At 41.3% G+C, this 26,494-nt stretch overlaps 2 protein-coding genes across 5 annotated transcripts in view; one reads left to right on the top strand and one right to left on the bottom strand.

The window, feature by feature from the left end:
• The first annotated feature begins 1,070 nt into the window (after positions 1-1,070).
• Positions 1,071-5,393, top strand: arl6ip4 (ADP-ribosylation factor-like 6 interacting protein 4). 2 transcript variants are annotated; one of them, XM_071920412.2, is made up of 6 exons: positions 1,071-1,125; positions 1,431-1,619; positions 1,792-2,112; positions 2,231-2,348; positions 4,035-4,104; positions 4,412-5,393. In XM_071920412.2, exons 2-6 carry the CDS (start codon positions 1,433-1,435, stop codon positions 4,466-4,468), a joined length of 753 nt encoding a protein of 250 aa, XP_071776513.2. In that variant the 5' UTR covers positions 1,071-1,125; positions 1,431-1,432; the 3' UTR covers positions 4,469-5,393. The 2 variants fall into 2 exon arrangements, with proteins under 2 accessions (XP_071776513.2, XP_071776512.2); XM_071920411.2 differs by lacking the exon at positions 1,071-1,125 and having other exon boundaries at positions 1,327-1,619; positions 1,789-2,112.
• Positions 5,394-6,058: 665 nt separating this feature from the next.
• The window catches only part of LOC139928060 (membrane-associated phosphatidylinositol transfer protein 2-like), a 50,079-nt gene continuing 29,643 nt past the window's right edge, over positions 6,059-26,494 (bottom strand). For 2 of the 3 annotated variants that reach the window (XM_071920414.2, XM_078285117.1), the window contains exons 7-25: positions 25,673-25,768; positions 22,356-22,460; positions 22,192-22,256; positions 20,544-20,788; positions 20,073-20,262; positions 19,389-19,508; positions 18,623-18,837; positions 17,856-18,031; positions 17,069-17,239; positions 14,514-14,678; positions 13,237-13,527; positions 12,386-12,534; positions 12,178-12,294; positions 11,438-11,554; positions 11,167-11,315; positions 10,487-10,636; positions 9,970-10,150; positions 9,609-9,737; positions 6,059-9,133 (exon numbers count right to left, since the gene is read on the bottom strand). In XM_071920414.2, the coding sequence (XP_071776515.1) occupies positions 8,744-9,133; positions 9,609-9,737; positions 9,970-10,150; positions 10,487-10,636; positions 11,167-11,315; positions 11,438-11,554; positions 12,178-12,294; positions 12,386-12,534; positions 13,237-13,527; positions 14,514-14,678; positions 17,069-17,239; positions 17,856-18,031; positions 18,623-18,837; positions 19,389-19,508; positions 20,073-20,262; positions 20,544-20,788; positions 22,192-22,256; positions 22,356-22,460; positions 25,673-25,768 (3,221 nt within the window). In that variant the 3' untranslated portion in view covers positions 6,059-8,743. The remainder of the gene's footprint in view (positions 9,134-9,608; positions 9,738-9,969; positions 10,151-10,486; positions 10,637-11,166; positions 11,316-11,437; positions 11,555-12,177; positions 12,295-12,385; positions 12,535-13,236; positions 13,528-14,513; positions 14,679-17,068; positions 17,240-17,855; positions 18,032-18,622; positions 18,838-19,388; positions 19,509-20,072; positions 20,263-20,543; positions 20,789-22,191; positions 22,257-22,355; positions 22,461-25,672; positions 25,769-26,494) is intronic. The other variant, XM_078285118.1, reaches the window with a different exon arrangement.

The following is a 26,494-nucleotide window of genomic DNA, read 5'->3' as shown; positions in this document are numbered from 1 at the left end:
TGCAGTGTTAGACTTGAAAGAATTGTTTGGCACTATTACTGTGGAAATTATTATTATTTGTCTCCTGTCCTTAATTACAAATGCAAGATGTTCGCAATATCCATACTTGGGTCAAAGTAAATTTAAGAAATTGTACTTTTTTCCTCTTTTTTTTTGTGGCCCCTGTTCTTGATCTCTAATGCATCAATGACTTTAAGATGCTCACAATGTCCATGCTTGGATCAAAGTCACTAGAAATTCTCCTCTCTCATACTAACACAAAACTGTTAAATAAAATCACTTTGTTGTTGTTTTTGCAGTGGAAGTTTACCATCACCTTGTGTTCATATCAGGCATTACACTTAATACTAGCTTTCCATTACAGAGGAATGATGTAGCTCAGGCTATGTATTGCAGTATGCTTATCACTTAAAGGGCTGCGTTAAATTATATACTAGTTTATACTTGTGCAGCATCTGTCTGATATAGGTGTTTCTGAGGGAAGAAAATTCCCTCGGATGGATTGCCCTCATGGTATTGTACATTCGTTTTGTGAATGTATATGTATTAAACTTTTTTGGTTGGACTTGGAACATGTTTGAAAAGGTATATGGCACTAAGATTTATTTAGATTAAAAAAAACAAAACATTTTATTTGCCTATGAAAAGAAAAACGTTTATGCAGAAAAACTTTACATTTTTTCATTTTATATGGTAAGTTTTACATTCTTAAATGTAAATGAAAAAATTTAAAAATTTAAAATTAAAGTAAAATATTATTTTGAAACTACAGGGTGTTAAAAAACAGGAAGCCATTAAGACACTAGCTATTTATAATGCCTTAAATATATTTATTTAGTTACTATTATTTACCTTTCTCTTTTTTTATTTCATTATTTTTTTATTTTGTATTTTATTTCATTATTTTTCTCTTTTATATAATCATTGATGTATTGTTGACAGACTGTTGTGTTCCTATGACATTATTATGTGGTGTGAATACATGATAAAGGAGAGAGAGGGGAAGGATTGCCCTCATGGAGCGGTGGATTGTGGGAATCATTTAATGCTGGAAGCTTTAGAAACTGCTCCGGGGCGGAAGGAAGTCGCCAAAAACCAATAAGAAGAAGCAGAAGAACATACAAGGTAACCGAACTAAGTTTCGTGAAACTGATTTTAACAAGATTAACATGTTTTATTTATTTCCAACAAGAGAAATACAATTTCGTTAAAACATCGGGACTTTTATTTTGAAGGCTGCGAACAAAATTCTACCGGAAGTAGGTTTCCTTATTGTGGCTAGGCTCACGCTACCGAACTACAAGCTAACGTAGTGGAAGGTGGACGAGTTGGTTTCGGTTGGTTTACATGTAGCGCCATTACTTCTTGTGAATCTCCAGCAATCTCCACGTTTTACGTGAGTGCGACTTGACTTCCTGTTCTTTATCTAGTCATGGACCGCAGTAGATCACCGGACAGACACACGGAGGCGTCCAGCAGACACGGGAGGGACAAAAAACACGACAGGAAGAAAAAACGGAGAAGGTCCTCCTCTTCTTCTTCGTCGTCGTCCTCGTCGTCCTCGTCTAGCAGGAGCGCGAGCGCCAGATCGTCAAAGAAATCCTCGCGCAAGAGCCGAGGTCGGTTTGTTTACAGTTAATTAGCCAAAATGTGACAGTAGCTAGTCAAGAGTGTTCACCAGTTTACTGTGGTAGCGGGGGATTGGAGGAGCCATGACAGTGAGAAGAACTCAACCCAACTAAACTTTCTTTCTTTCTTTCTTTCTTTCTTTCTTTCTTTCTCTTCTAGCAGATGTGAAAACGAGAAAAAAGAAACAAAAAAGGAGCTCCTCATCTTCCTCGTCCAGTTCTTCCTCCTCATCTTCATCATCTTCATCTTCAAGTGATGAAAAGGCAAAGGGGAAAAAAAGTAAAGCCAAGAAGAAGAAGCTAAAGAAGAAAAAGGCCAAGCTCAAGAAGCAGAGGAAGAAGGAGAAGAGGAAAGAGAAGAGCTTGAAGAAACGGGAGAAGAGACAGGAGGCTGGAAACGTGCTGCCCAGTCCATCAGTAGAAAAACCTCCATCTTTCCTGGAGATGTGGCAGAGTGATGAAGGCACCGCTGAGCTTGGACCTGGTAGGACATGATGGCTGCCTGTCTGTTATGATTTCACATTTACCTGAATTTCCTTGACAACCACTATTGATCAGTGATTGAAGTGCCAAAGTAGCCATTTGTTTGCTTTCCTGTGCAGTCATGACAGACGAGCAGAAAGCCCGGCTCTCCACTAAGAGGCCGCTCACCAAAGAGGAGTACGAGGCCCGGCAGAGCGTCATCCGCAGGGTGGTGGACCCCGAAACAGGACGCACCAGGTATGTCAGAGCTACACAGCATCCATACATACAGTACATCCAAGTATATCATCCATAGACAAACATGGAGTCCTCGCGCAAAAAACAGGATTCTGATGTTTATTTTTGGTGGGTCGGCTAACAATCTTGAAATAAAGATAGCCCACACTCTTCTTATTATTTTATTTTTATTTCTTGTTTGGCACAGCTGGGACAGCTGAAACGTCCGTGACTGTCTTTGTTTAATTTCATGTATATCATCCATAACAAGCAAACTTAAAGGAAAAGTTCACCCCAAAGTGAAAATTCAGTCATCATCCACCATGTCAGTCAAAACTCCACTGATATTCGTAGGACCACCAGACACAAAGCGAGTTACGGCCCTGCTCCACTACAGCCATCGGGCATCAGGCATTGCCATCAGCCATCAGCCATCGAAAGAATGATTCATTTACCAGTACTGAAAGATGCTCCACTGCGCGCATTACGTCCGTGTTGCGTTGCGTCCGATGGCTGCGTCCAAGCTAAAAAAACGTTGAAGTTCAATTCTCTGACGATTGATTGTTTACTTGTGTATCCATTCAAAAGTCAAAACAACGTTGCACGCTCTGTGAAGCAGGGAGAACGACACATTGGCGCAACGCTGGTAGTGGAGCTCTAACGTTAGGCAGGGATGCACCGATTTGTTTTTTGGAGGCTGATACCATCATCTGGTATTTTCCCGCTCATACCGGCTGATACGATACCAGTGTGTGTGTTTGTACGAATCTTAGTACAAATGCAGGTGAAAAAAGGTTACGCTTTTCAGACATTCCTATTGTTAAAAAGGTCAACCCCTTCTCGACTAGTCTGCCATAGTGCCCTAGTGGACAGTTTAAGTCAGGCATATTGGCAGCCACCTATTGGAAGGACACAGATGAACTCTGACCTCTAAGGACCCACTAGGTGCACCTGATTTGCCATGCCATTTAATTATATAGAGTATCAGCTGATGAGTCAAGTTCTCCTGCTGTTCTTCCCTGGCTGTGAGCTTCTTTGAGTATCTTCTGTTAAGATAATTAAGTGGTTTTTAAACGAAAGACCACGTTATGTTTTATTATGTTGCTAATTTGCCACTTGTATTAAGTGACACACCCCTAGCAAAAATGGTCACAAAAATGCCAATTCCACAATCGGCCAGACACTGGCAGTAAGAGTAATATTGGACCAATGCTGATATTAAAGCTGATATCTGTCGGTATATATGTTGGTGCATGCCTAGATTTAACCCCTCTAGTTCCAAACTTCTCCCAAACTGTGTAAGAAGGCTTAGACTTAAGTTAACAGAGGCATCTGTTTAAAGCTCCACAAAAAGCATAAAATGACCCTAAAATTTCTACAAGCAGCTCGTGCAGCATAATCCAAGAGATTCGTAGCCAAGCGATTGCATTGTGGGTCCAAAAGTGAATCATTTACCTCATTATCGCCTGTATTTGCCTCACTGACGACGCTCTGGTCACGCATCCTACAGCGATCTGGTGGAAGACTCTGGTTGATACGGTTTGGATGTTCCAGAAGAAGGCAACAGAGTGTGTTTGGTGGTCCTAAGAACTTACTTTCGACTGACATCGGGGGTGAATAGATAATGACTGAATTTTCATTTTGGGGTGAACTATCCGTTTAGCAGTTTCTGCAGGAAACCTTAATTCTTTTTTCTTTTTTCCCCAGATTGGTGAGAGGTGAGGGAGAGATCATCGAGGAGATAGTCAGCCGAGAAAAACACAAAGACATCAACAAGGTATACATTTTCAAGCTTGACTTTGTAGGAAAACAAGTCCTGCACAATTACTTTTCCTCAGGCACCTTCCTCACTGAAACGTCGTTTTGGATTTTTTTTGGAATAAAGTAATTCTTGCAAGTTAAGGCAGTGTGGGGGACTAGTTTTCCTGTTTGTCTAAGGCTCGCTCCATTAGTCCCTTTGCATCTGTCTTTAAGACTTTTAAGCCAGCAGGTATGCGGTAGCCTTTCTTCTCACGAGCTTGACTTTGTGAAGTAAACATAAAGTTACCTTTTAATCTAACAATTAACTCCCATTCCCCCGACAGCAAGCCACCAAGGGAGACGGGAACTCCTTTCAGAGAAAACTGGGAATGAATAAGTAGAAGACGGTAGAAGTTATTTTCCTCCAGGGCCGCGACTGACGGTGGCGGTCGTCGTCAAAGATGGAACCGTCTCTGTTAAGTATATGTGGCTTGTACTGTGAATTTATTTGCCTGCCACTGCCATAGGAGTGTGCCACCTCTTCACACAGAAACATTGTTTAGTGATGAAATGTCAGCATACCACTGGTTCCAAAATAAACAAGAAAACTCGCCTCTTTCTCCAGTCTGAACAATAGAACCTCACTAATCTGAAACTAACTTCTCAAGACATTGCTCAGACTATTCGAATTTTGACATGAAGTAACTTTGAAGTAAGCGATAAATCTGATTAAAATGTTCAATATAACTACATTGTATTGTGTGTATTAACACGAAGAGTCAAATCAGTTGCCTATAATTAATAGAATATACACTGAATGTACAAAATATTAGAGACTTTTACTCTTTTCATGAAGTACACTGATGAGGTGAATCCAGGTAAAAAGCCATTATCGCTTAGTGATTTCCCTTGTTAAATTTATCAGGAAGATGTCCCTAATGTTTTGTACAGTCAGTGTATGTTTACATGCATGTTTCTTTCATGCATGTTCCCAAGTGTTTGGATGCCTTAAGTGCACAGGATGTCTGTTCTCTAAGCCCGTTATACAGATGGGTGATGTTTTACACTAGTGACAACAACAACTACATTCTGGCTATTCAAATGGTTTCCTCATTTGAAATGGATGACTGAATTCATATTGTATAATCAAACACATTAAGACGCTGGTTATTAAGTGTATTTAGTATGTGATTGTGCAAACATTGTTCATTTTTTTCTATTTTGGCTAAATACAGTACACACATTCTTTTAGATGTGCTGTCCACTCATCCATTCTCCCCACATTGTGATTATTTTTGGATCTCAGAATATGTTTGTGTGAACTGATCCCAGAAAAATAAACATTTTTTGTCACCACGATGAATTTTCCATTAATATTTTACCAACGCCTGTTCTCTGAAGAAATTATCCTTGTCATCAAATTAGGCAAAAGTTACTTTGTTGTTCATATGTTCTTTATACACTGTACATAAAAACACAAGGGAATGGATAAAATGTTATCCAATTCCTACAAGATACACACCCTGTACAATGAAAATATTTTCCAAGCTTTTACTAAGGTATTTTGTATATACAGCCTATGAAAGCTAACTGTTGAGCTAACAGTTATGGCATTGCGTTAACTGGGGGAACAGAGCATGAGATAGTGATGGATTGCTTAATGTTGGCGAAATATGTCAAGTTCACACTTAGATTTCTCCTTTGTACAATTAGTATTACCATTCAAATTATAACGAACCAAAGCCATATAAGAAAATATGGCCTTTTCCTATTTCTGTACAGCAGATTCTGCATGAATGTCCTATTCTTTTCCATAAATCAATTCAGACTGTGGGTGTAAGCAGTGTTCATTCTAGGCCTAGAGTAACAATGGTCAATGTAAGGCAGAAAAGGGAAATGTAAGGCCTCTGGTAATATGCTTCAGTAGCAGAATCAGAACGATTGTCTGCCCAGAGGTATCCAAACTTCACAGAGGATTGCACAGGTTCAACTTTACATTCTCTGGATTTTAATATCCAGGCAATTCAGATCTCTGAGGAAGGAAATATGCTTCAGTAGTTGTCATCGTTAGAAGAGTGCATGTTTTTAGCATTGTCTGTCCTTTCTCAAATCACTTTCAATGTACAAACAGCAATACTTTTAACAGCAGGTTTCCTACAAGTTGTCTATATGGCTTCAAGCCAAATATCGAAAAGGTCAAAATGCAGAAGGACAGTAGTTAACACAACACAATATTAGTCACACCTTCTTTCACCCTGTTGAACCCAACCAGGACAACAGGCCACACTTCTGAAAAAGCAAGTTATAGGTACATTTGCATTTGGGGTGTAGATTTCTGGGTCACTTTTAGATGTTAAGTGGATTCCTCTTAGCAGGATGCCAGCCAGGAACAGAAACCTCACAACAAAAACATAATCCAATCTCCGTATTGGCATTTTCTGTACTGTCATACTTTTTACCCTGACACATCAGTGCCACTGTCTTGTGAGAAATCTCTACTCTTGTAAAATGTTGTAACGTGTGTATATCTGGACGTCTGTGGAATATGTGCCTGTTCAACTGATTGTCAATGCATTGTGACACTTTCTCAACACGGTCAGTTTGATCTTGTGGTATGATTGAGTAATATTGCACATTTTCCCTTACATTTCAGCCCATATTGGTCCATTGCAGTCAGTTCTATACATGCTTAAAAGAGGGACAAATATACATCATTTGAATGAATAAAACATAAATTGTTACCCCTTTCAGAAAGAATTGATCAACAGCATAAAGTAAGCCATAGCTCTATGTTCCTACTTTTGAAAGCATATTATACAGAATTTACAATTTGCAGATTTTTCTTCCTCTGAAGGCGCTGCAAAACGGAGAGAGAGAGAGAAAGAGACCTTAACCTAAGGAGGATTATCTATGAGCACATTCAATGCCTCATTTACAGCTTAGGGATAACCAGAGAGTAGCCGTATCCCAAATTTCCAAAATATATAATAACAAACATACAATATATGACACAAGATAGCAGTTCCATTGGTACAATTCTGGTGATTTGCAAGATAAAACAACAAAAATACAATACTGTGCCAGGCAAAGACCTCTTGAGTATTGGCTGCTGCAAATGAAGTATGAGGGGAAAAAAAACACTATGTAGCTAAAATAATCTTAAAACACATTTTGTTCACCAAAATCAATACGTTTTAAAATATCTATATCATCTTAAATAATAGTCATAACAATAAGAGTGTATCCTGAATGTGGCGGTGTTTTCCCCCCAGAGTAAAGAAGACACTTGAAACTGGCCTCTCAATGGACCAAATACCAGATCTACACTATAATATAACATCATTATGTACAAGCCTTGGTAAGGCATTCAAACTATATACTTACACAATCTAGTTTTCAGAGCAGTTCCATGTTTACACAGGACATTGGATTCACTTCTTTTCCATTCATATACAGCATATCATTCTATACTGTTTACTTTGGCACATAAACCGTACAGTAGTAGGATTTTCCCCTATAGCCGAGTCATACATCGCTCTTTGTATAGGCAATTACAGCAGTTCAGTGTTAATAGTGTAATGTGATGAAAAGCTATAAAAACCCGGAACAGTTTCAGCTGTAGCCATAGTTAAAGGGTAATTTAGTCGTTTTTCTCCATGTGATATTCAGATGGCTCTTTGGCCTGAGAAGAGTCTAAAAAATACAGGTGGAACTGGAATGTATGAATAGGTAATCGCTGCGCAAACATCAGCAGAATTAAGTCTATTTATAAATGCTAATCATAGGAGCATAGGCACCATGCTTAATAATTCTTGGTTAAATCACCAAACCATTGTTTTAACTTTGAAGTTGATTTTACCCAAAATTTCACACAAGTTGGCTAAATTTTATGCATGTTTGTGTGGAAAACAAAAACATTCAATCCGGTTTCAATCCGGTCCTGATTCTCAAGTCTGCTCTCAGGCTTGAATGTATCTGAATATCACATAAACAGGACTTAGCTTTTTAAAACAATTCATTTATCGACATGGTTAATGTATTTTGTAATTTTTGTGCTTGCAGTGACCGCAGTAGTCAGTGACAGCGCAGCAGGCAACACAGCAGAGTAGCACCACCGTGTGAAACCTAACATGAGCCGTCGGTGACCACTTGCTGCCATTTGCTGAAATATACAGCATGGGAGTGCTTGTGTGTGGAACCAGCTCCAATCTAAAGCCTATTTCAGGAGGACAGATGCTAAGATGACACATTGATCTTGTATTCAAGACACTGATAAATATTTACTAAATAGTATACAATAAGAAACAGTCTGGATTTCTACAATAGTAACTAGGTCTGGTTGTGTTGTGTGTGCATGTTCCTGCTTCACAAAGATGCTTCTTGAAATGCATTTAACCTTTGCGTGTGTTTTAAAATAAATACAGTCGTAACCTCTGTCCGTAGCTGTTTGTGTTGAATGTGGCTTAGTATTGATGTTGGTTTTACAAAGAGTGGTTTGTAGCACCGATTGTTTTCATCGTGGTATTTTCTCATCTGGTGCAAGACGACCGCTTTCCACTCTCGTTCCATGAATCTTTCTGCGCGTCTTCTTAATGTCATGTATCTCTTTCTCGGCACTGTATATTTAAGTCGCTCTCCCAAAGCTACTTCAGCGTGTCTCTCTTAACACTCGAACCTCACTTTGGGCTGAAAAGGCCTGGGTCCAGCTTGGTGCTGCTGCTGCGGCCCCAGCAGCTGGCTGTGATGCTCATGCTGCGCTGGGCCGGTCCCGGGCCGTGGCCCTGGCTGTGAGTGCGCTCCAGCCGCTCCCGCTCTAGCCGCTCACTGTCTGACTGGCTCTGCGTGCGCTCTGGCTTGCTGTGGATGCTGCCTGTAGGGGAGCTGGGCGCCGGCTGGGAGGAGATGGTGCGCAGCAGGTGGTTCCGCTTCCTCAGGAAGTCGCTGTTTGCGCCCAAGCCGAAGCTGCCTTTACGTAGCACCATGCGGGCGCTGCTGGTCTTGGCTGGCCGAGAGCGGTGGTTATACTCCAGCTGGGACAAATGGGCTGCGTAGCCTTCTGTGATAAACTGTGGAGAGGACCAGAACAGACTGTCAACTGGACTGAAACAGAGCATTTTCACAGGGTCTTTTCATTCAGCTGATGGATATTAATTAAGTCAAACAGTAATTAAATTAAATTCTGTGTTTCCATGTTTACTTGAGCCTGCTTGAAATGTGTTACGAGTCAGAAGTTTGCACATTCATTTGAAAATAAAATATATCGATAATAACTATAATATAATAATAAATATCTTAGCATATAAGTGGTACCATCTTCCTTATGTTGACATTGTCTTTTTGTGTGTGTATTTTATGTTTTGACAAAAGCCCATCTAGGGACAAACATTGAAAATTAGCTTATGCTATAAATGTTATGATATGTGACATCAGACTGTTTTCAAATGTTCTATGTCTATGTATATGTCCCTATTCAAATAAACATTGAATGAATGAAAAGCAAACTCTTTTCCCCAGGATATGCACAATATAATTAAATGGTACCTGGCACTGATGCTGCATCTTCTTGGAGGGTCTTCCAACGATGTATATTTGGGAGGGAGAGAGGCCGATGGAGGTGTAGACGGAGATGTCTTTGGTTGAACCGTAGCCAGCAAAAATCTTCATATGAGCCTGGGCATCAGTAAAATAACAATGAAAAAGCGTTGCTTGGCACTGTGTATTTCTCCATGTTTCAGCTAATAATTTGTATGGCAGGTTTATGTTTTTCTTAGTAATACCATGACAGCATAATCATAATGAAGGCACGGTTTTAATTCATTCTGTGAAGATCAACTCTACAGATAAAAAACCTACGTACAAAACTGCACATAAAACCTGACTCCTCCCATCATCCCAGGCTCACCTCTGTCAGGGACTTGAGGAAGTTGGCCTTGTGTCTGAGTGGGTCGTGCACCAGGCCGTCGCAGAAGGAGACGATGCCATGAGGGAAGTTGTGCTGAGACAACCAAGCCACCACCCGCTGCTTCTGCATGTCCGGACGTCCCGTCACATAGATAATCAGATAGCCTAAATCCTGCCAGTGCCTGAAATAAGAAAATAAAGGTATATCAGAAGTAATTCTTAAAATTGCTTACTTAGTCTGATCAGCAGCCAAAAAAAACACCCAAAGTATTAATTTTATGATATGAAATGGAGAAAAGCAAGAACATTTTAGCATTTGTGAAGCTGTAACCAGCAATTTGGTATTTTTACTTGATAAATGCCTAAAATTGTCAAAAATATAATCGATTAATATTCTGTCAATCGACTAATCGATTAATCAACTAATCGTTTCAGCACTAATGAGAGCCTAGACATAAATCCTTATGGCAGATATGTTTCAACCTAAAGGAAAGCAGAGGTGAAGAAGAGCCTGCTACCTGACTACGTCCACGGCTCCAGCCCGCACTTTGGGGTCGCTGCCCATGATGGACACACTGGCAGCAAATGAGCCATCTATGCTGAAAACCACAAACTCCGTTCCACGGGGAAGAACTGTCAAGTAGCTGTCTGCAAACGTGTGGTCTCCCCTGGGGAATCAAAAGAAAGACAGAGAGAGAGAAAGACAGGTAATTACAGAGGAAGAGGGAAATAATGTTCTTTTTTCTTGACATTCACCTTGAAGACTCTCAGAGACGCAATGTTCTTTGTACTTGAGTAAAATCATCTACAGAGTAACAAAGTGAACTAAAACCAGAATAGATTATTAGGCTTCCTGGAAGTGGATTCATTTCAAGCAATCCTAAAGACAAAAAGGCCCTTGAGAAAAATAAAACTGCACAATGAATCATAAAGTAAACCAACACACATTGTTAGGAATGAAACAAAGGTCCAAGGCACTCTTCTTTGAAAAACTTTAAAAAGCCTTTATTGCCTTTAAAGCACTGGCCTTCATCAGGGAGCTTCAAACAATTCATGCTCAAAAATGTTTTGAACATGAACATCTTTTGAAGTTTTTTTTGACACTTTGCACCATTTTTGTAGCACTCTCTGTTTTTCTTCTTTGTTCCAGACACATTGTTAGGAGTTGTTGATGTAAAAGGTGCCAAACGAATCTCACCTGACAACCATTTTAACTGGGTAGACTCCGATGCCCAGGCGCTTGCTCTCTGGGATAACGAAAGACACACGGCCGCTACTGTTGGTCACCTCCGTGTCAAAGTACACCCATTCTCCTGATGGAGGCTGGGTCATGATGTGGAGGTCAACCTGCACAGGATTGGAAAACAAGCAAAACCATTTAATACAAACATTTAATACACATCCATAACGCATACGGTCAGGTGTGACTGATGTTACTGATGTTGTGCTGATGACGAAAGAGAGTCCACCTTCTCCCCGGTCAGAGTGACCATGTCCAGAGGGCCGTACATGAAGCGACCGGTCACAACCTGCTGGCAGTCTTCGGTGAACACGGCGTCATTAACACGATGGTTGGCTGTCACATTCTACCAAAGGAGCACAAATACGGATACATGATGAAATGCAGTTTTTGTCCATCTCATCTGACAAAACAAAACTCCAGTAACTGATGTTGAAAGCGTTTTTTTTTTTCCTTAAGATTATTTTGTTTGGGCATTTTTGCTTTATTTGATACTTGACAGTAGGGATGGGATGATATGCTTATCTCACGATACGTTTTGATATGCGATATGGGATTCACGATTCAATACAACCATGATACGATGTAATAAAAGTTCAGTGACAACAAATTGTGACTGTGCAGAATTTTGTTAATTTCTGAACCACAAATCTTTCTAGCAATAGCATTTAAAAATGTCATTACAAAGTGCAAATAATATAATTTCGATGGATGGATAAAATGTAGCTAATATTGCGATTCATTTTTCTGCCCCACGATACGTATTGTCACATTTTTGTATTGTGATATATTGAATTTCGATATATTGTGCCATCCTTAGTTGATAGTGGAGAGAGGCAGGAAAGCTCAGAGACAGAGAGGAGGATGACATGTGACAAAGGTCCTGAGCCAGATTTGAACCCAGGAAACCGAGCCAGCAGGACGTCCCTGAAATCGTCTGTTCAAAACCTTTTGTAGTCTGATCCCTACCCTGATCTTCACATGGGTCCTCTTCCGGAGCCACTTCTCTCGAGGTTTGGACGGGGTGAACTCCGACACCTCTTTTCCGTCTAGTTCGAGGATGCTGGAGTTTTCGTGCCTCATGACCTACGGGAGACATTCGTATGACGTCTGGCAGTCTGCAAGTCACATACAAACCAAGACCGTGATACCGGCGGACGTTATGCTGTTGACTCACCTGTCTCAGGAGAAAAGACACGACATCAGTGGACTCCCAGTAAGACGCGTGGAAGAGGTGTGGTAAAGCCACAGTGGGGAAAGCAGTCAGAGCGTCGGGGCAGTACAGGGCGAAGTCCATCCGCTTGGTTCCCCACCAACGTGCTGCAACTGTAATTTGGGATAGAGGGCGCACAAGTAAGAATGAAACTGTGAGGGTTGGTGTGAGGTGCATGGCGCGAGGCAGAGGTGCAGCACAGCCTTGAAACTAAACCACCTCAACATGATGTTTTGAATCTTAAACCACAATCAGCACCGATCCCAGCAGTTCTTCAGCTGCAGGGAAGCAAGGCAGAAGTTGATAATTGTTAATTACCAGCGGCACCAAGCACTGAAATACATGAATAGAGGGAGGAAAAAAGATGGTTATTGTTAGACTGTTACAAAGAACTGAGATTAAATATTAATAGGAACAATTGAGCACGGTTAATTGCATTAGTATGGGCATGAAAAAAAGACAGAATATGGATTTGAAAAGATATGGAATGATAAAATTAATTCTTGAGCCACATTCCTTAACAACTATGTCAGGCCCATGCAGTTACAGAGAGAGGACAGGTTATAGATATGGCCTGAATGTTATACATTATCTCTCACCAATGGAAGTGAATGCCTCAAATCCTTCAGTACTACAATGAATGAAGGGACCCATCATAGAAGAAAGAAGGAAGGGGAAAAAAGCAGAGGATTTTTGGAAAGGAGCAGCATTGAGGATATGGATTGCGATATGGTATGGACAGTACAAAGGGAGGGTGGACAGAGAGAGCTGTAGCCTCAGGCCGACTTAATTAATCCCCTCCCTGAGAAGAGTACCTTGCTCCACTTCAGCCTGGGAGTCCAATGAGACCAGGTCAGATATAGCACAGTCCAGGCCAGCGGACAGGCACCTCTCAAACTGGCCAGAGAGACTTAGACCTTCACTAGCCTCTGCTTCACACTCCAGCTCTGCCACTAGATCTGCCTCTGGAGATCCTGGGACCTGGCCGGTCTCCGCTTTTCTACGGGACTTAGGAGGACTTCTCAGGAAGAATTTGTTTTGTGACGATAGGGCGAGTTGGGACAAAAGGCTGAACTTTTTGGATTGGTTAATTTGGCATGATTGCGCTATGGGAAAGAAAACAAAGAGAAAGAAACCACATGAAAATAATTGATGCATGATGGCACAAAGGTGTATGACAGTCTGTAACAGTTTGACAATAACGCTGTGATGTGTTTGGTGTCAGTCAGCTGCCTGAACAGAAAGAAAATTGTTGATCCAGAGTCCTCACAGGGTGAATGTCAGAGCTGAAAAAGAACTGTTAGTAGTTGTATAAATTAGTAAGGTAGAATGATGTGCCTTAACGTCTTTTGATGTCACTGTCTCAAAATCAGAAAGTTTTCATAATCATGTCAGCTGATCCTCCAGGACTGTAGGTAGCAGCTCTGTGCAGATAAGGTTAATATGAGGTAGAAATGCTTCTAATAACAAAAGTGACAGAGCGAGGGGAAGGGGTGACTTTGGAAGACAATCTCACGTCAAACAAAACAGAGAACTGGTCATCTCAGCGGACATTGCAATAGGGAGTGGACAATGCAGGAATGGCTCAGTGAAGCAGGTGTCTACATGCATTGCAACATTAGATAAATGCAGCACTCGTTCATTGCATTTACATTTAGACAGTGGGTAAGAGTAAGACAGACAGTGAAAAGTGGCGCTAAGCTCGCTCTTCTTCAGGACAATCTCTTGGGACTCTGAATTTCAATAAGTGATCGACAAAACACTCTGCATGATCTTCCCGAAGTGACATTCTCCCTACGATTCAGGTGTTACATCTGGCTAAGCAGAGCTAGTAAGTTGGGTATTGAGGTCTACCTGGCTGACCAGATTGCTCCAGCTGGAGTGCAGGGTGTGTGTAGAGTCAGAGCAACAGGGTTGAGAGTGAGAGAGAAGATGAGAGAGGAGAGGAAGTGCAATAAAAAGAGAAACAAGACAGAAAAATAGAGAAAAGTTAGACTGGAAGAGAGAGAGAGGATGAGAGAAAATAGAACCGGTGTGTGTGTGAGTGGAAGAAAGAGAGAGAGAGAGATTCGTTGGTATCGAGAACACTTACTGTTGGCTATGTTGGTGGCAGTGTAACTGTCTGCCATTCCTGAGACCTGGCTGGCAATGCTGACCTCACTGGCCCTCCGTAGGCCCCGGCAGTGGGGGCCCGTTACGGGGGAGGAGGGGTACGAACTGTCCATGAAGACACCACCATGAGACTGAACAACATCCGCTATTGAGCCGAAACAAGGAGATCCCATTAGACATAGACACAGGCAAGGGGAACTGACAATGATGAGGGAAAGGGAGATGTGGATCGGGGGTTAGGGTGGCAGCTGAGAAATGTGACGGCAGGCACCATGGTTTCAGAGGACATGTGAAACCACAAGCTTGCCACATGGAGGCCAAAGTCTGACTTCTGAAACGGATTGAGTGGGAACACCGGGGCTCCGTGAATGCGACAAATATTCAATGAATGAAAAATCACAAATGTCAACATTTATTACAGTCACGTCCATTTGTGAGTATCTCTCAAGAGGTTAGCCATTATCTCATAGCAAGGGAATATCATGTAATAGCTGTTTGGTTTAACAGACATGATAAAATAGTTCTGGAGATTTTATAATCAGATGACCTCTGACCATTATCACAAGGAGAAACATGAGGACATATTCAGGATGTACAGACAGGGTTCCAAGTTCTCTGCATATTCAACATAACAAGCAGCACAATCGCTACATCAAAACCTGTCTTTTAAATTCAGACAACAGTAGAATTGTCTTCTGTTGACATCAATAATCTTTCCAGCTCTTGTCAGACATTATGGAAATGATGCAGACACACTGAAACCCTGCTTAAAAAACACAGCACAAACACAAATGCTAGCGTCCTCCAAACACTGGAGCGGACATGAGTAAGTGATGGCAACAGCAAAATGCAACACCACAACAACAGATGCTTATAGGATTCTCCATAGTATTTCCATGGCATGCTGTAACGATTTGTTATTACTTGTATTTCTGACCAGAAATACTTAAGCGGCTCAGAATGTAAGCAGGAAATTTAAACCAGCTATGCCCAGCAATTTAGATAAAAGACTTGATACTGCAGAAGGAGGCATATGCAGTATTGGATTCAACTGGAGCAGCAAAAATGTGACCCCAGTTCTTGACTGAGGCTATATTCGAGGTTTGTGAAACAACAGCAATGGGAATACTCTGAAAAAGACACATAAATACTTAGATATAAATCTGAGTATCTTGGACGTAACACCAGGAAGGATGGAACAAACAGAAAAAGAAACACACACACAGTGAATGGGGCTGGGACAGATGCAGGTGAATGGGAGAGGCTACACACACTCCATAGTGGCGGGTGTGGCTTTGAGGAAGCCCTCCTGCCAGTTTAGCACAGGCACAGGGATGCAGGTCTCGCTGATGGTCTCCTGACAGCGAAGGTACAGGGGAGGCCCACTATCGAGTAGGAGCTGAGCGTTGCTCTGGACTGTCTCCACTGGAGAGGGAGTTGGAGGGGCAGAAGGCACAGGGGTAGAGGTCAGGGGGTTTGGGAGATAGGGGGCCAGGTTCGCAGATATGGGGACAGGAGGCCAAGAGAGGAGGAAAGAAAGAAGACAAGGAAGACACAAAAACATATGAAGCAATAACAAGAACAACTGAATATGAGACAAGAGAGCAGAGTCAAGCCCTTAGTCAAGCCCACTTCTTCAGTTAAAATGCACAAGCTGCTGTTAAACTGCTAGTTAAAATAGAGATGTATCACAACATTCTAGGATTTTAATTCTGACATCCACTAGCTGCCAAGTCTTTTTCTCTACCTTAACTGATTAATGAACCTGATTTCGTCTTTAAAACTTTATCAATATTTAAAACTTTGTTAATTAGTTACACTCTGTAGTCCTGAGGATATTCAGTGACAGCTCATTTGATGAAAACTATCACTTTTAGGAATCTCATATATCAAAACCATGGCCTGCAGTCATTAAGGAATAACTCCATAGTTGTACAGTTCATTAACTCTCCCGTATATCTTTCATATGCCCATAATGGGTCCCTGATTCAGCCATTTCAACCTAGGAAAAAAAAAACTCCTATCCTCAAGGTAGTGCACTGAATAATTTTCTATATATTTTGAGTTTGTGTAAAAAGGATAGGCTGAGGCTCTAAGGGTTACTCCACTAAAATGACCAGTCCAAACAGAAACCACCAGCAGGACTATGACCACATGTAGATGAATAAATTGCTTCACAAGAGACTTTGAAGCACAAACAGTAGAAAAATGTTTCATTTTTCTTTGTGAGAATGCTTTTCTGTGTGTGTGAAGGAAACTCCCACAGCACTGATAAGAGGTCTTTAAGGCATATGTTGTCTATGGCATGCATCCATGAGAAACAGAGGACACTGAATTAGAATCAGATCTGTCAGTTTCTTGAGATCTCAAGTTACCAAGATAAATTAAACAGCCATTTCAATCCATGGATTTTGCATTTGTGTCTGTGCATGTGAATCCAAGTCCGGAATATATGAACCTTTGTACTTGGCAGCTCATGATTTACTGAATTGGTATGAGTGACACCTATCTACGTCATCAGTGCAGAGGGCTCACCCAGTAGAGCCGAGTTGCCATCTCCCAGGGGAAAGCGTTGGTAGCGCGGTACATTGAAAGGAGGCAGGAGGTGAAACTTCCTCTCCAGGAGGGGTTCCAGGCGAGAGGCGGAGGGATCGGCTGGATGGAACAGGTTGTAGACCTGTTGGCAGGCCGGTCGCAGCTGGGCCACTAGGGGGAGGAAGAGAGCCAGAGGCCATGAGAGAGGGAGGGGCAGAACCTACTGAGGCGATCATCAACAGCATTCATTCAAGTCCCCGTGACATCAACTCCCATTACTTTTACTTCCTGGAAAACAGAGTATCTTTAATGGTGACCTCATGTTGCATAAATATAAATTCCAACTAATAAAACCATCACAGATTTTTGAACAATCCCGCCCCTCCCATCAAATAAAACTGCCTTTCTCTCCCTGACTCATATTCAATTGGTTTAGACTTTTAAATGATCCCACTCCAACATCCTGTCATCAAATCAGGGAAGTAAAGGTGCCATTTCATGGGGTCTTTAATGAAAAAGTTGTGAAACATGGCCTACTCTCTGTAGACACCTAAAAACATCTGAGGTTTATTTGTACAAAATTATACACAAGCTGAAAGTATTGTTATTGTCATCCAGAGCTCAAAGTTGCATTTTTGTGATGAGTAGTTTTTGAGAAAAATAATTGGGCCGTCTCTACCTGAGGCTAAACTATCCTCTCATAATACATAGATGATCTTTGCCATAGCCTAAACACCCTAAAGAATACTAGAGAGATATAACTTTTCCTCTGTTCGAACTGGCTTACCATCCAGCACAGGAATGACGGTCTTCCTCAGGGCGAGCACCAGGCCCAGGGGAGAGCCGAACAGGAAGAAGTCGGACACCTCAAAGTCAAACTTCCCCAGGGAGCCTCCGTCCAGCATGGTGCTGCTGCTGGACCTGCGCGAGGTTGGGTCGTTCCGCAAGACACTGGAGTGTAAGCTGTAAGGACAGCACAAAGTCATCTCCTCGTGTAGAACTAAAAATAAAAAAACATACACTGACAGTAGACGAAGCAAGGGCCAAGTAGGTTTATTATCTCCCCAGTGAGGAATTCAGTATCAGTAACATATATTCAGCAGGGATGGGATGATGCTTATCTCACGATACGATTCGATATGTGGGGATCACGATTCGATAAAACCACGATACGATGTAATAAGTAAAAGTTCAATGACAACAAAGTACGACTGTGCAGAATTATGTTTCTTTTTGAAGCCACAAATCTTTCTAACAATGGCACGGGCTTGCTAGAATATAAACAACAATTTAAAAATGTCATTACAAAGTGCAAATAATATAATTTCAACGGAGAACTTGTGACATTGTGATGGGCAAGCCGTCTCATTTGTGATTACTACAGCAGAATAAAATGCAGCTAATATCATGATTCATTTTTCTACCCCACGATACATATTTTCACATTTTTGTATTGCGATATATTGAATTTCGATATATATCGTCCCATCCCTAAAATTCAGTAATATCAGTGTAAAGATGTTTACACACATGTGCCTGTGCCTAAACACACACCTGGACAGGAAGGCCTGATGTTGTTTTATAGTGTCCAGTTCGTAGGTCGAGGAGTCGCTCCTCTTGCGCGGCAGTTGCCTCTTGGTCTCGTCCCCTGTGCTGGAGCGAGGGATGTCGATGTTACTGCGGCTGAGGTGGCGGCTGCCCTCCAGGGTCGGAGAGGCCGATCCGTGCCCGCTGTTGATGATGATGCCTGGAGAGAGAAGATCCTGGTCCTGCAGAGGGGATGGAGGAACATTTGAGAAAGGCGTGTTATCTGGTTTTACTGTAAAGCAAATCAAGGGTGTTAGTTGGGCATGGCAAGGTATTGGAATTAGTGAGTCCAAATATGAACTTTTTATCATTATAATGGAGAGTAAAAACCAAACACAAATTGCAGGAAATTTATTTGGAAGGCATACATAAAAAAATCACATCAGGGGAGCATTCAGGACCAATGTTCCCTCTCAGCTGATAGTTTGGTGACCTACATCTAATTATTGATCACACTGACCAAATAATAATATATTGTCAGTTATCACTTGTCCTCACAAATTTAGTCATCGTAAGTGGTTTTGAAAGCTGTGGTGTCAAATGATGTTAAATGCAGGGGCTTTGATATATGTTAGGGCTTAGTGAGTTGTTGGCTCTGAAGCAAATTATATTAAGTTTCTGATGCAGGACTGATAAAGTGTTTGGGCTCATTAGAGTAGGATCTTTATTGAGGGGTTAGGAAGTACATATTTTTGTCATGTATATTCATAACACTTGATGTTTTGTCTCTTACCTGTACGCTCACAACGCTGCCTCTGCGGCTGCTGTTCTGACTTTCATTCACCGTCTGGTTGCTGCTGCACAGAGCATCAAACCCGAGGATTCCTCCCACACAGTCTCCAATGAGGCACACCTACAGAGGTCAAGGGTCAGAAATATTGAATGCTGTTAGTTTATTAAGTGATCATAATGTCAATGACAACAACTTATTGTATAATGGCATACCACAAAAACTAGGCAAAAGCCAACCAAAAAGTGGTGTGGGGCATTAGGGATGGGACGATATGCTTCTCTCACGATACGATTTGATATGCGATATGGGCTTCACGATTCAATACAACCACGATAAGATGTAATAAATAAAAGTTCAATGACAACGAAGTCTGACAGAATTCTGTTTATTTCTGAGACATAAATCTTTCAAGCAATGGCTTTGGCTTGCTAAAATGTAAACAACAATTTAAGAATTTACATTACAAAATGCAAATAATATAATTTTGATGGAGAGCTGAAATTACGACAGGACAGCCATCTCATTTGTGATTACTACAGTAGAATAAAATGTAGCTAATATCACGATTAATTTTTCTGCCCCACGATGCGTATCGTAACTATTTTTGCATTGTGATATACTGAATTTCGATATATTGTCCCATCACCTCCAACAGTATCGATATTTCACAAGGCAATAACTCACCTGGCCAGAGAAGGTTGCCCCGTCCAGAGACTTGATGAAGTCGGTGTACACCTGGTTGGCTCTGATGATGACGGTGGCCACGGCCTCCTGGTACTGCGGAGCGGAGGTGGCCAGGAGCGGCAGAGCTGCCAAGGGGATGTGGTCCTGGCTGCTGGACAGACAGCCCTCATCATAGCTGTATGGGCTCAGGCTGCCGCCAAAGACACACATGAAGAAACATGAACTTATCGACATGTTTTAAAGATGATTTTACGTGCATTTTTGATTTACTAGACAGCACACAGCGGAGTTATAGGAGTACAGGAAGAGGGGATATACTCTTGACAAATGGCCATGAGCTGCACCTGGACCTACTCAATCGCAAGCAAACAGCAGTCGCAGCCAAGTAAGTCACCAGGACGCTTTGAACATTATCAACAATGCTTGGATCGGTTACGGTGTCCATGTGAGAAAATGTGTGCGTGTCCTTACTTGGACACCAGGGAGAAGGCCTCGGCGCAGATGGCAGGGCAGGGCACCAGGCGGATGGCGATGCGTCCCAGCGCAGCGGGGTAGTGAACACGCATGACTGTCTCAAATGCGGTACTGATCGTGTTAACGTCCGCCTGCTTGCTGTTCTGGTCCCCTCCGCCCGTATCCAGGATGTTCCCGCCATGGAGAACCAAGATCAGCACATGGATCTTGGAAGGCTGCAAACACTGCTGGGAGGAGCTATCCTGAGAAGGGGAAATTATATTATTATACTCATGGAAATATGCTTTTTGCTGGTACATTTATTTGGATGACCACTGATGGCATGCTTCCTGAGTGACAAAAATTGGTATCAAATTACTTCTAGGACTCATGTGTGTGTAGGGCTGGGCGATAATTCATTATTATCGTTTATCATCTTTCAGTTCACAGTTGTGCTGTCTAAATTGATAATAACAAGCACATTTTATATAAAAACTGATAAAATGAGGTATAGTAGGAATATTATTGGAAAGTTTTGTTTGACATCATGCCTAACATTACCATTTGGTTCAATGGGATTTGATTATTTAACGTGATTTTGCACATGTGAGCCATATCTTGATATATATGTTGGTATTGAAAAAAAGTCCTTATGATTATCATGATATTGATTTCAACCATATCGCCCAGCCCTCAGATTTGTGAATCACGGCTTCTGATCATCTCAACACTCTCTATATGTGTTCATTTCTTCAAATATGGACCACATGATGAAGTGTTTGTTTGCACAAATTCCTTTTCACACCTAGAGGGAAACAGAACAGAGCCAACCTATACTCAACAAGTCAACAACAATGCTTCCCATTTACAAGTCAATGCATTATCATACTCACATTAAATAGAAGAACATAATGTGCAGCTTTGCCGTCTTTTACCCACAACATTTGATCCAAAACTTCACATTTTCACAGACGCACTGTACACTCCACGTCACAGCTACAAGTACATGGGAGTTTCACACAGGGTGGTGAGGTTCGAGGAGCAGACATGGGTTGGGCTGGGGCGAGGGGGCGGGGCAGTTAGTGCTGGGTCTGTTAAGGAGAGTCTCTGTGGAGCGGCTGCAGCTCACAACGTACTGGGGCCAGGAAGTTTACTTACTGACTGGTGCCTGGATACGGTGATGGTGGGAATGGTAGAGCTATCGGCTTGGCCGCTAACAGAGCCACGCATCTGAACACAAGAGGACAGAGAGCCTCAGGGAGAGAAGCCCTTCTCCGATCCCCCAAACTGCACACATTGATGCACAGCACAATGTTCAGTTTGCTGTCCTGAACAACATAGCTGGTAACTTTAACGTTGTAATCTTGTGCTATTTGTTATCTAATTGTCTTACTGTGACAGTTGTCTGTGTTTTTTGTGGACTGCGGAAAGAGTAGCAATCAACTCTTGTATTAGATAATGGGCAATCTACTGTCATTTCAGAATAAAAGTTAAATTAAAAACTAAATTAAGTGAAATACAAGCTTTTGGGTCCTGAAATCCTTGGGGTGCATTTTTCTGCAGAGGAATCGTCAAGGATGATTACTTCCAGACACTGTGCAACCTGAGCCCAGCTGGTTAGGACTGTGTGTTTAGTAGATACCCAATCAAAGTAAGAGACACCTACCTCATCTAGTCTTTCCTCACTGGTTGCTCTTTCATAGTCCACCGTCATTTCCTTGTACAGCTCACCTGCAAACACAAACACAGAGGGCACAAAGAACATGGTTGATATCAAGTAATGAGGCAGCGTGACCGTCCATCATGTAGAGTTCATGTTCTTGGTCATACCAGGAGTTCCCTCTGCGTCTGCAGCTTCAATCTTGTCCATCAGGTCGTTGGAGTTCCACTTGGCGATCTCCTTGGGGAAGACTTCCTCATTGTCTGACAGGTCCTCTGGTTAGGGAGACAGAAGACAAATCAAGTATTTTAGAGTTCATGTGCCATTCATGCAAGTAACCTGTTGAGTGCAAATCACAGCGTGATTATCAAAAAATTCACAGCTTAAGTTGAAGACTGCATCAAACACTGCTTACACTGTAAGGGAAAGTAGTGACTCAGGTGTGCAGGGTTTTTTAAGTGAAAAGACAAATTTATGTGATGTTAAAATTTCACCAATTTGTTAAGGTAAGTAATAGTGTATTTTATAGCTAGTTGGTGTGTTGCATCACTGTAACTGTTGTGACCATAAAACCGCAAATTATGCTTAGTTTAGTTTTACTTTTTAAGCTCTAGCTTGTTAAGTTAGAGCTTTTAAGTTCTACTGAGTGCTTATCTATGGCAGATAGGCTTATTTTAAATGTCTGACTCAATGCACTTACATGCAAGGCAAATCCCTGTTAAAGGCTCAATAAATGAAATCTGAAAAATCTGAAATATTTTTTAGCAATCTCAAATGGCAGGCCCATCTATGCTGGAGGAAAGTGAACGGGGTAAAAATGATGTGATTTCATTGTCAGTCTTTGGATAATGGTTTTGTTTTTTTTAAATTAAAAAACCCGAACAATTCTATTAATTAACACGCACAAAAGAAATATTAACCATGCATCTGTCTTTTGATTTGACATGGAGAGAAACAGTGTTTTAACCAACTGAATTCTAGACATTTACTGTAATTGATGTGTGATTTAAAGAGGAAGGTTCAGGATTTTTAGGAGCCTAACTTTTTGATCATCAATCATGCCTCTCTAGGAACATTCTTACATTTTCTCACCAATGTCTTTATTTCTGAGAAATTGGTACCAGCCTCCTGTTAGCCTTTGTTTGTGCAAGCAAATGGGAAATAAAACCCTTTCTCAACATCACCTGCAAATACCATGCAATTCTATTCACTTCCATGAGCAGTACTATTACTAAAAATAAGTAACAGAACGGTTCAAAACAAATGGAAATTGTTTCGTTACATTGAGCTTACTCTAGCATTGCAAACACATACTACCAGGAGGCTGGTGCCAATAAGTAATAATTAGTAATAAATAGGATAAGCTTCTAAAAATCCTGGACGTTTCCTTAAAGCAGTTCAACAACAAGTGATATAATTTTTCATTAAGTTATAGCACTTTTTTAAGTTATTTTCTTGGTTTCTTCAATGCCCATTCATAAATTGAATGGATAACAATCCAATTTTTAATTGCCCAAAACATGAAGCTGTTTGGAAGTTTCTAATAGACATTAAATTCAAGTCAATAAATATCTTCTAAACTTATTTCAAATTCATCTATGACTTACGTAGTTCAGTGTATGTTTCATGAGTAGGTTGATCATAGAATTAATGAAGCGCATAATGAAGTCAGAATTATGGCTTGTAAGTTCACACACCTTAATTTGTTTATAGATCTGTTAATAGAGCAAGTACTGCAATTCTAGGTTAAAGTTAAGTTAAGCATATACCATCATTCAAATATCTTATCATATACAGTATATCTCATTAATAGAGCTGAACTAATCGAAAAAAAAAAATCGAAATCGCAATATGAACTTCTGCAATTTCCAAATCACAGAGGCTGCAATTAATTGCTTTAGAGAGAGTTGTGTCCAAAATAGATTTCTGAACAAGGTGTTTTAGAGCTGCAGGTAATCTTTGGTCCACGAATCAAGTACAATATTGGTGAAAACCTTTCATCAAACCCTGCACTCTGACATCTATTTTTTAACAAAATCACTTTTTAACAAAATCACTTTTCTTTAAACAATTTTAAAGTTCTAAAAAATGTATGACAAGAAAAACATGACGATATGAATTACAGTTTAAATTCTGTCATATAGTCACAATTAGATGTTTTGTCAATATCTTTCAGCCCTACTCATTAGTGAAACAGAACTGCAGCAAATATATTACCATCCATCACTTATTCACTAGAACCTTCCTTCGTCCTAAAATATCTGATCTAGTTTTCTTAAGATCTTGCCACACAGGGCAAGGCGAACTTAACAGTAAAAAAAAAAAAATTGGACATGTCTGTCACCGGTTTGTTAAAGAGCGGTACTGCAAATAGTACCAAACCAATTTCTGAAGTTGGAAATCTATTATCAAAGGTAACCTGAGCCACCTGACTGTTTTCATGTTTAATTTCCGTTACACCTACTGCCTTCATTCTGTTCATCCAGCAACCAAACTTGTCTTTATACTGTACCTGACAGAATTAATTTTTACACGTCTTACAACATGTGAGCTTTATTTATTTACTGTAATGAAATAACTGCTTATTTGGTGACGTTGTTTCCACAGTGTAAGCAGTAGGCCACACAAAGCAACACCTGTAAATAATAAATAACTGAGACGGGTGCTTGTGAAGCACAATAGTAATCGCTATAATAGTCATCATTGAGTCAGATGGTAGGTGTGGACTAATTAAAATGCAATGAGTGTAGTCATGAGTTCATGAGTACATCATGGGGAAGACTCGGATTAAATGTAATGCACTTACAATGCAACCCTCACACAATGATTTAATCCATACAGACATGCAATATACAACAAATTAACTGATGACGATATTCTTCAATAAACTCCGATGATGCATTCTGTTGCAGTTATTCACAACGTCACATGCACAGCTTTATTCCAGTTGAAACAGATGCACACTAAGTCAGTATCATTATAATAAATAACAGCAACATGCAGACAGATTTTATTCTTTTCATCATCATAACTAAAAGTTATGAAATCATCTTACCACCCATACACTGGCACATTATTTTGTGGATTCTCTCATAGCCTGGGCGTATCATGAATTGTAAAGGACTGAAATGACACACTGTCTGTTTGTGTGTATGTGGCAGTGTAGGTGGGATGAGAGCTGGAGTGTGTTGGTCAGTGAGGGACAGGCGGGGCTAGACGACTGTGATTTCTGGACTTGACTTCAGGGCAAGCCACCCGGCCTGTGTCCCCGGCAAGAGCCCGCATGTCGCACCACACCCCCCTATTTCAATTGCAGGCCCAAAGCATGCTGGGTATCTGGGAAGCTTAAGAACTGATCTGTTAAAGAGATGCATGCAGAGTCAGGGAAGGAAGAGAAGGGAGCATATGGGCTCTTTGGTAACTGAACACATTGAAACGTTTAATGATCTAACTATCTCCTTTGATACAAAATCAAAATGGCGGTTACCATGAGCGTCGAAGAACTCCTCGTCGGAGCTGTCCTCTGAGTCTCGGGCTATGCTCTGCATCCTCCACTCAGAGATGCTGTGACGCGACGGGCTCACTGAAACACAGAACCGCAACAAAAAGAATCACTGTTATTTTGGGACATGTGTTTCAGCATCTCTCTCTCTCTCTATCACACACACGCACTACTACAAAGAAACATTGCACAATCTCCCCCAGCCCACACACATAAACAGTGTTATATAAACATGCAACAGTCTCCGTGGTGCATTATTTCATCGCAGATGGATTGCTTGGTGGTCAGGGGCGTGTGTGTGAAAAGTGGGGTCCAGTGTAACACAGCTACAACCAATTACCAGCCGAGGAAAAAGGCTGCGCTAAAAGCAGGCCTTGTCTATCAGGTGTCTTCACGCTACACCTCATATATCATTAGTGAGGAGGAGGAGTGGTGGTCGTTTATAAAGGCTTGGTGGTACTGGATGCTGGAGGGGGCAGGTTGGAGAGAGGGGGGCACAGCTGTAGCTGTCAGCACACAGAAGGAAACGGCAGTGGTGGAGGGGAGGGGCACAGTGCAGAGCGTCAGCCTCCTCTGGTCTGTGATGTCAATACTGCTGCTAAAAATAGCCCGGGAGAGAACCACAGGGGGGAGTTATACGGGTGAAACAAGGCAGGCCGAATAAGAGTCAGGGTCCAGGTGGCAGCGCGGATGAACGGCGCTTTGAGGTGGGGGTGACACTGGAGATGGGTGTGTCATGAGATGTGGTTTGTGATGTCAATACTGCCGCTAAAAATAACCCAGGTGAGAGCCGGCGAGTTATGGGGG

Source organism: Centroberyx gerrardi, chromosome 8 (assembly GCF_048128805.1).
Source record: "Centroberyx gerrardi isolate f3 chromosome 8, fCenGer3.hap1.cur.20231027, whole genome shotgun sequence".
NCBI lineage: Eukaryota > Metazoa > Chordata > Actinopteri > Beryciformes > Berycidae > Centroberyx > Centroberyx gerrardi.
The sequence above is the reverse complement of the archived record's forward strand: the minus strand, read 5'-3'. Positions and strand labels throughout refer to the sequence as shown.